The 8,726-nt window shown below is 52.0% G+C and overlaps 1 protein-coding gene across 1 annotated transcript; it reads right to left on the reverse strand.

The window, feature by feature from the left end:
* Positions 1-214: 214 nt before the first annotated feature.
* On the reverse strand, positions 215-2,295 carry GUCA2A (guanylate cyclase activator 2A). The gene is made up of 3 exons (XM_032247153.1): positions 2,181-2,295; positions 946-1,153; positions 215-497 (listed from the first exon to the last, which is right to left on the reverse strand). The coding sequence occupies exons 1-3, from the start codon at positions 2,253-2,255 to the stop codon at positions 433-435; spliced, it is 348 nt and encodes a 115-aa protein (XP_032103044.1). The 5' UTR covers positions 2,256-2,295; the 3' UTR covers positions 215-432.
* Positions 2,296-8,726: the final 6,431 nt, after the last annotated feature.

Here is an 8,726-nt window from a genome sequence, read left to right on the forward strand (position 1 = left end):
CCTCAGGAGATGAGAAAGAAAGCCAAACCCTTCCCACCACCCCCTGCCTTGGTCGTTTGGAGATCCGATCTCCTCCATGCCTCTGAGCGGTGGCAACACCAGGGACAGTGAGCAGCTTAGCAGGGAGAGTGGGGTCCTTCACTTAGTACATTGTGTCCTGAGCTTCCAGGGCAGCGTAGACTAGTGGATGAAGGAAGGAAGGCAACATCCGGAGTACTCTGGAATCTGGTTTATTAGCTGGGGGTTGGAGTGGCTCTAGGGAAGGACAGTGTTGGGGCGAAGCCTCCAGTCACCCTGTCCCTTCCCGGGCTGCTCCTCCCAACTGGGCCAGGGTAGGCTGAGCTGCTGGGAGCGGAGTACCATGGGCGGCCCTTCCTTCAGGAGAAAGAGCTTCCCTGCTGGGGAGGGGAGGCAGGCAGCGGACAAGCCGCCCTAGCATCCAGTACAGGCAGCGTAGGCACAGATCTCACAGGTGCTCGGGTCCTCGGCGATTTCCTCTGCACAAGAGAGATGGGGCCTCGTGAGAACCAGCTTTCCCTCGCGAGGCGCCTGCCGCCCTTGGCCCAGAGCTTGGATGTCACCACCCAGCCCCAGGAGAATCCCAGCAGGCCCGTACTCTGACCAGCTGGGCTATTTGCCCCAAACTAGGGCTCATAGACTGCTCAAACCAACCAATCAGAGCAGAGATTCCACCAGAAAGAGAAGCAACTAAGACCAGATGAATGGGCGCAGGGCTACCACCCCCACCTCGCAGAACCACATTCCCAAACCTCAGCATTTACAACTTAGAATTGAAGCAGGTGCAGAGCAGACCTGCCAATCAGAGCCAAGCTCCCTAGGCCCACCAATCAGAGCTGAGCTCTTCCTCCAAATCCCATCAATCAGAGCATGTCTCCCCCTCAAGGGCCACCAGATAATTCCCGCCCGAGAGAGGAAGCTGCTCACCCAGCCTCTGGAGCATCTCCTGGGCGTTGGGCTCCTTGCAGAGAGGCTTGAGTTCTTCTGGAAAGTTTGGGTTGCTACAGAGGATGGGAACCACAGGTTCACCAGGCATGGCTCCAAACTTCTTGAGTTTCCCAACCCTGGGCTCCTGGGGCTCCTGGAGGCCTTTGAGCTTCTTCACTGACTCCAGAGAAAAGGAGAAATTTCCATCCTGGAAGAGACAAGCCCAGAGCGTGAGGCCAGGCTGCAGCCTGCCTCCTGGCTGTGCCCCCTGAGCTGGCCCCAGACCAGCCCAGTGGTGCTCGCGAGCAGTGCTGTGGCATATGGGAGCCAGGCGGCCCACTGCGGGGCACTGTGAGGGGCAGAGCTCAGGGCCCACGCCCTGGCTTTGCTCTGTGACGTTGGGCACTCTGGAACCCGCAAGTCTGCATGTTGTATGGGGAATGGAGAAAATGGGTGCGGAGCGCCAGAAACACCATAGGTGCCTAATGAGTAGGAGACAGTGTGCTGATTTTTAGGGAAAGCAAAAGGACCAGCACCCAGGCGTCGTAGCTCCACGTGGCCAAGCCCAGTCTGTCCTTCCCCAGCCTGCGAGCAGTACGGTTGATCACTGGGCCCCCAGCTCCAGCCTGCAGCCTGGTTTTTGTTTGAGAAGCAATAAAAGGCCTCCAGGAATCTGGCTTTGATAGAAAGCAGGGCCCTGCTGGGTGCCAGCCTGGCCTGTCGCCAGCACTGGCACTGGTAGGCATACCCGTCTGTCAGGACCTCCAGGGAGTCCATGTGGTTCTTGGGATCCAGAGGTGCTTTGGCTGAGCATGGAACCGAGGAGTAAGGTCTGGATTTAAATCCATCTCCTGCACTTCCCACGGCCATCTGCCCATGGTTTGTTACAGAGCCTCTGTGAGGCTCAGTTTTCCCCTCTGTAAAATGGAACTAATAATCCCTCCCTTCTAGGTTGATGTTGGGGCCACAGTGAGGGGCTGGGGACACTCAGTAAACTGGCCAACTCCCCACCTTCCCCATATGGTTATTCCTCTTCCCTCCACTGGGGTTCTTTCTCCTCCAAAGTTGAAGGGAAGGGTGTGTGTGGCAGGACTGAGCAGGAGCTCCTTGAAGAAGGCCGAGCCTCGGACACACACCCTCAATCCAGCCCCAAAGAGGGGGTGCTCTCTCAGGGGACCAGCCCTGGGCACGAAGGGCAGGAAGCCAGCTGGGACAGAGTGGGACACAGGACTCACCTGCACGGTGACCCCTCCTGCCAGGGCAGCCCCAGCCCCGAGGAGGCACAGTGCGGAGAGCAGGAGGGCGTTCATGGCTGCAGGGTTCAAGAGAGGGGTGGCTGTTATGGATGCCAGAGTGAAACATCGGGACTTTTAAAGAGGGCAGGTTACTGAGTAACCCGGAAGCCTTTGTCAGTCTCATCTGCTCACCTGTCAGGCCTTATCAGATAAGGCTGGAGAGAGCCCTGGGAGATAAGAGCCTGGGAGGGGAGCCCCAGCCCCTCCCTGAGCACCCACTTTGACCCACAGCCGGGCTGGGTCCTGCATTCATTTGCCAACCAGGTACATTCACTCACGACTGCCCTATGCTGGTATAGGGTCCACAGACCCTGCCCTTGAGGAGGAAGGCCCAGCCACAGACAGTGAATCGCGGGTGATTAGGGTGGGTGACCGGGCTGCAATGGGGGCTGAGCTCTGGAGAATGGGTGGAAGTTTTCTCAGAGAAGGGGCTGAGGGCAGAAGGCCATTTCATGCCGCAGGGACAGCCAGGAGGTGAGACAGTCCTGAAATATTCAGGGCAATGTGGGAAATTCCGCCTGGGGGATGGGGAGGCTGCAGGGCAAGTCAGGGGCTGCTGTGATTGCTGCAGCTTTAAGGAAGCCCTCTCTCTGCACTGCCTGGGTTCAGTTCCACCCACTGCCCAGTTGTGAGGCGTGTGAATTTGGGCCAATGCTTTCCCCTCTCTGAGTCTCGTTGTCCCTTGTGTCCCCTGTGGGGACCAAAAATAATACCTACCTTGTGGGGTAGGTGTAGGATAGATGTTATTGTTTTGAGAATTAAGTAAGGTTTTTAAAACACTTCACTCAATGCCTGGCACACAGAAGGTGCTCAGCAGTGGTCCATTCCTTATTATTTTTAGCAGCCACAGCAGCTCCTGGTCTTCCCTGGCCCCTCTGGTGACCTCCTGCTTGTCTGAGCCACAGGCTGTCCCCATCCTGTGCCAGTCCCCATCCCGTTCAGCCTGCCCTACAGTTTCAGGGTGTCCTTGAGTGAGCTCCTCCCCCACCTTACTGCTCCCCTTGCCCCTGCAGGTGCCATCCCCTTCCACAGCTTTTGAAAGGTGACACTGGAATTGCTTGTGTGTGCCTGTGCCCCTCTAGGCTCTGACCCCATTCAGACTGCACCCCCAGCACAGCGTGCATTCACCATGTGCTGCTGTGAGCAGGAATTCCCCAGGACACCAGAGAAAGGGTAGCCCTGGGATGTCATCTCTCTATTCAGTCAACCTGGCCTGAAGCCAGGACAGCCCTAGGGCAGGAGGTTGGACAGGAATTCCTGGGTGGGGAGAGTCAACACTGAAGAGGGAATTGGAGAGAGCAGGGCCTGACGAGGAGGAAGCTGCAGGGACACGGCCCTCAGGGAGGGGCAGGGAGCTCCTGGCCCAGCTCCCAGGGCAGTCCTCACAGCTGCACTGGATTTCCCACACCTTTCTGGTGAGTGTGTGTGTGTGTGTGTGTGTGTGTGTGTGTGTGTGTGTTGGGGGTGTGTCTGCAGAGATGTGTATGTCTGTGTATGCCAAGGTGTCTGTACATACCCTGTCAGGTGTGTGTAGCCCAAGGTGTGTATGTATGTGTGCATGTGCTGCAGGTGTGTGTGCTGAGGCATGTATGTACACTGAGGAGTGTATTTGTATATATGCTGAGGTGTGTGTGTGTGTGTGTGTGTGTGTGTGTGTGTGTGTGCTGAGGGGTGTGTATGTGCCTGGACATGTATGTGTGCCCACCAAGGTCAGCAAAGTATTTGTGTCTGTGCAAGGAGGTGTGCATATATACATCAAGGTGTGTATTGCCAGTGTGTGTATATACACAGGAGTGTGTGTTTGTGGGTGTGTGTCTGCTGATGTGTATGTGCACTGAGGTGTGTGTGTCTGCTGTGTATGTGCACTGAGGTGTGTGTGATGTGTGTGTATGTGCACTGAAGTGTGTGTGTATACTCATATTACATGCACTGAGGTGTGTGTCTTCTATGTATGTGCACTGTGTGTGTGCTGTGTATGTGCATCGAGGTGTGTGTGTGCTTGTGTATGTGTGTTGAGGTGTGCATGTGCTCATGTATGTGCCCTGAGGTGTGTGTGTGCATTGAGGTGTGTGTGTGCTTGTGTGTGTATGTGCCATGAGGTGTGTGTGTCTGCTGTGTATGTACACTGATGTGGGTGTGTGTGTATGTGTAGTGAGGGATGTGTACGTATGCTAGTGTGTGTATGTGCACTGAGGTGTGTGTATGTGCACTGAGGGGTGTGTGTGTATGTGCACTGAGGGGTGTGTGTGTATGCTAGTGTGTGTATGTGCACTGAGGTGTGTGTATGTGCACTGAGGGGTGTGTATGTGCACTGAGATGTGTTTATGTATGCTGAGCTGAGTGCATCTGCTGTGTTGTGCGTGTGTGTGTGCCGAGGGGTGTGTATACACTGAGGTGTATCTGTGTGCTGAGATGTGTGTATGTGCCTGGACATGTGTGTGTGCCCACCAAGGTCAGCAACATAGAGGCCCCCTGGCTGAGTGCAGGTGGCAGTGAGCACAGGAGTGGGCATGGGAGTGAGTGGGGTTAGGGGAAGGAATGGGGCTGAGGGTCGGTCATGGGGCCTGGATGCTGAGCAACAGGAGGTTGAGGGAGGGAGCTTGGGGGAAGGTGAGGAGCAGGAGTTTCCAAGGCTGGGGTGGGGATGAGCACCAGAGGTTCTGGAGTGTGGCCGAGGTCCATGCTAGACTGGAGCTGGGGCTTGTGGGGACTGGAGTGGGGTTGGGATTTGGGATCCATCAGGGCGGCACTAATGTAGGTTCGTATGAGGGTCGGGTTGAGATGGAGCTGAGTTTGGGCTGCGGTAAATTAGAGTTTGGTGTGGGGCCAAGGGCGCAGTCCAGATTGGGCTGATGTGGTGCTTCTAACTGATGTGGAGGCTGGTTTGGGGCTAGGTCAGGGATCATTGGCAAGACTGGGATTGGAGTCGAGTTTGCAGCAGAGATTGGAGGTGTGGCTGGGCCAGGTTTATGATGGGGGTGTGTGTGCTGAGGCTTAAGTGTGACGCTAAAGCTGGGTTGGGATTTGACTTCCAGTTAAGGATGGGGCTTAGGTGGGGCCACCAGGCTGAGGAGCTGTTTTTCTGACTCACTTTGGTCTTTCCCCTCCCAGGCTGTGGCAAGAATGGGGGTAAAGGGCAGAGGCTTTTGTCCTTGAGCCTCTGTCTCCCACAGCCCCTGGCCAAGGCTTGCCTGCTATAAGGCAGGGATGGAGTAGGGTGGGTTCAGGACTGACATCACTCCACACTGTGGGAAAGAGGAAGTGGCTCCTAGGTCATGCCCTTAGGGTCCTGCCCTACCCAACTCCACCTCTGACCTCTACCCTGGGAAATGGGAACCAACTCCCCTTCCCTTGTTCCCCAAGCCCCTCTGCCTAGTCCAGCCCTAGCTGTGAGTTCAGGCTCCCTCCCCTCTGAACCTCCAGGGTGCTCAGGACCTCAGCAGCCTGCGCCAGAGCTGCTGGAAGCTGGATCTTGGGCTCCTCCCTGAACTCCAAGCTGCCTGCTCCTCACCCCAGCCCACATCCTGAGTCCTCAGCCCCTGATCCCCAGCACCCCAACACCCCTCATTCTTTCCATATGGGTAGAAGGAGGGTCTGAGGCTGTTTGTGTTTCCCACACTCCAAAAGGGCCTTTTGTGGCACTATTTTTCCTAATAGCCTTCCAGGCCATGCCACTTGTCCTGCCTGCCTCTGCCTCTGAAAACCCATCAGGGGCTCCCCAAATCTTTCAGAAGAAAGCCAGCCTCCCGAGGAGAGACATCCAAGATGGCTGATTAGCAGCAGCTCAGGATTGCAGCTCCCAGTGAAGGCACAGGGAGTGAGTGGACGCCACACTTCCAGACAAATTTTTGTTGCCCACTGACCAGGAGATTCCCAGTGAAGGAGCCCCACGGGTCGCCAGCACAACTGTTTTGGCTGGCACAGCTGTTTTGTCAGCGCCCCAGCATGGCGGTTCTCAGTATGGAGTATGCGGGACTGAGTGCCCTTTTAGTTGGCATTTGGAGCTCCAGGAAGGCAGTCGCCCATTCAGTGATTGAAGGTGGGACTGAAGCAGGGAGCCAGATAGGGAGATTCCTGGGCAGAAAAGCACCACGAATCTCAGCACCACAGTTTCAGCTGGCACAGTGCCCCCACAAAAAAACAGCAATTGGAAGTGCTGAGGGTTGAGAGTTTTACAGCAAGCACAGCTGAACCCGGGAAGGTCCAGCTCTGTGGGGGGTGGGGGGGGGCGGGGGGGTATCTGCCAAAGGAAAACTAAGAAAAAGAAAAAACTTCATCACCAACAAGCTGGACGTCCACTCAGAGACCCAATCTGAAAGTCGGCAATTATAAAGACGACGAGTGGGTAAATCCACAAAGATGGGAAGAAGCCAGCACAAAAAGGCTGAAAATACAGCTAGTGCTCGACTTACGACCACGGTCGGGACCGCGGACCGGTCGTAACACGATTTGGTCGTAAGTTGAGTAGGCTATATGTACAGTTGAAATGGTACACGTGGAGATGGTAGTGCTGCCAGAAGCTGGTCCGCACTGTCGTACGCCCAGCCGAGCAACGTTTGCGCTGCCAGACGCGAAGCAGTAGTGGCTAGCAATTGTGGTCGTAAAGTAGAATGGTCGTAAGTTGCATAGGTGGTAAGTCGATCAATACCTGTACCCAAAATCAGAGTGTCTCTTCTCCTACAGGGGATTGCAGCTCCTCATCAGCAAGGGAACAAGGCCTGATGGAGAATGAGTGTGATGAATTGACAGAAACAGGCTTCAGAAGGTGGATAATAAGAAACTTCTGTGAGCTAAGAGAACATGTTCTAACCCAATGCACCGAAACTAAGAATCTTGAAAAAAGGTTTGACTAACGAGAATAGACAATTGAGAGAGGAATATAAGTGAATTGATAGAGCTGAAAAACACAACACGAGAACTTCGCGAAGTATGCACAACTTTTAACAGTCGAATTGATCAAGCAGAAGAAAGGATATCAGAGGTCGAAGACCAACTTAATGAAATAAAATGAGAAGACAAGTTTAGAGAAAAAAGGCTAAAAAGGAATGAGCAAAGTCTCCAAGAAATATGGGACTATGTGAAAAGACCTAATCTATGTTTGATAGGTGTGCCTGAATGTGATGAAGAGAATGAATCCAAGCTGGAAAATATTTTTCAGAATATTATCCAGGAAAACTTTCCCAACCTAGCAAGGCAGGACAATACTCAATTCCAGGTAATACAGAGAACACCACAAAGATATTCCTCAAGAAGAGCAACCACAAGGCACATAATCATCAGATTCACCAGGGTTGAAATGAAAGAGAAAATGCTAAGGGCAGCCAGAGAGAAAGGTCAGGTTTCCCACAAAGGGAAGCCTATCAGACTCACAGCAGATCTCTCAGCAGAAACCCTACAAGCCAGAAGAGAGCGGGGGCCAATATTCAACATCCTTAAAGAAAAGAACTTTCAAGCCAGAATTTCATATCCAGCCAAACTAGCTTCATAAGTGAAGGAAAAATAAATTTTTTGCGAACAGGCAAGTACTCAGAGATTTCGTCACCACCAGGCCTGCTTTACAAGAGATTCTGAAAGAAGCACTACACATAGGAAGGAACAACCAGTAACAGCCATTCCAAAAACATTCCAAAAGGTAAAGAGCATCACCAAAATGAAGAATTTACATCAACTAATGGGCAAAACAGCCAGCCAGCATTAAATGGCAGTATTAAACTCATATCTATCAATATTAATCCTAAATTTAAATGGACTAAATGCCCCAATCAAAAGACACAGACAGGCAAATTGAATAAAAAGCCAAAACCCATCAGTATGCAGCATCCAGACCCATCGTACATGCAAGGATACACAAAGACTCAAAACAAAGGGATGGAGAAAGATTTATCAACCAAATGGAGAGCAAAAAAAAGTAGGAGTTGCAATTCTTGTCTCTGATAAAATAGAATTTAAAGCAACAAAGACCAAAAGAGACAAAGAAGGACATTACATAATGGTAAAAGGATCAATGAAACAAGAAGAGCTAACATTCCTAAATATATACGCACCCAATACATGAGCACCCCGATACATAAGGCAAGTTCTTAATGACTTGCAAAGAGGCTTAGACTTCCACGTAATAATAGTGGGAGAATTTGACACCACGTTGTCAATATTTGACAGATCGAGACAGAAAATTGACAAGGATATCTAGGACTTGAACTCAGACCTGAAATAAGTAAACTTAATAAACATTTACAGAACTCTCCACCCCAAATCCACAAAACATACATTTTTCTCAGTATCACATCACACCTATTCTAAAAGTGACCACAAAATTGGAAGTAAATCACTCTTCAGCAATTGCATAGCATTTCACAGGTTTAAATGAAATATTGGTTGGCTGCTTGTTCATTATTTTCCTCCCTTCTTCCTTCTTGTCTCCATTGTTAAGCACATTTATTGGCATAAAAGAGGTTTTTAATACCCATTTTTAGACTGCATTCTAGC

Source organism: Sapajus apella, unplaced genomic scaffold (assembly GCF_009761245.1).
Source record: "Sapajus apella isolate SASKATOON/1434 unplaced genomic scaffold, GSC_monkey_1.0 scaffold62, whole genome shotgun sequence".
NCBI lineage: Eukaryota > Metazoa > Chordata > Mammalia > Primates > Cebidae > Sapajus > Sapajus apella.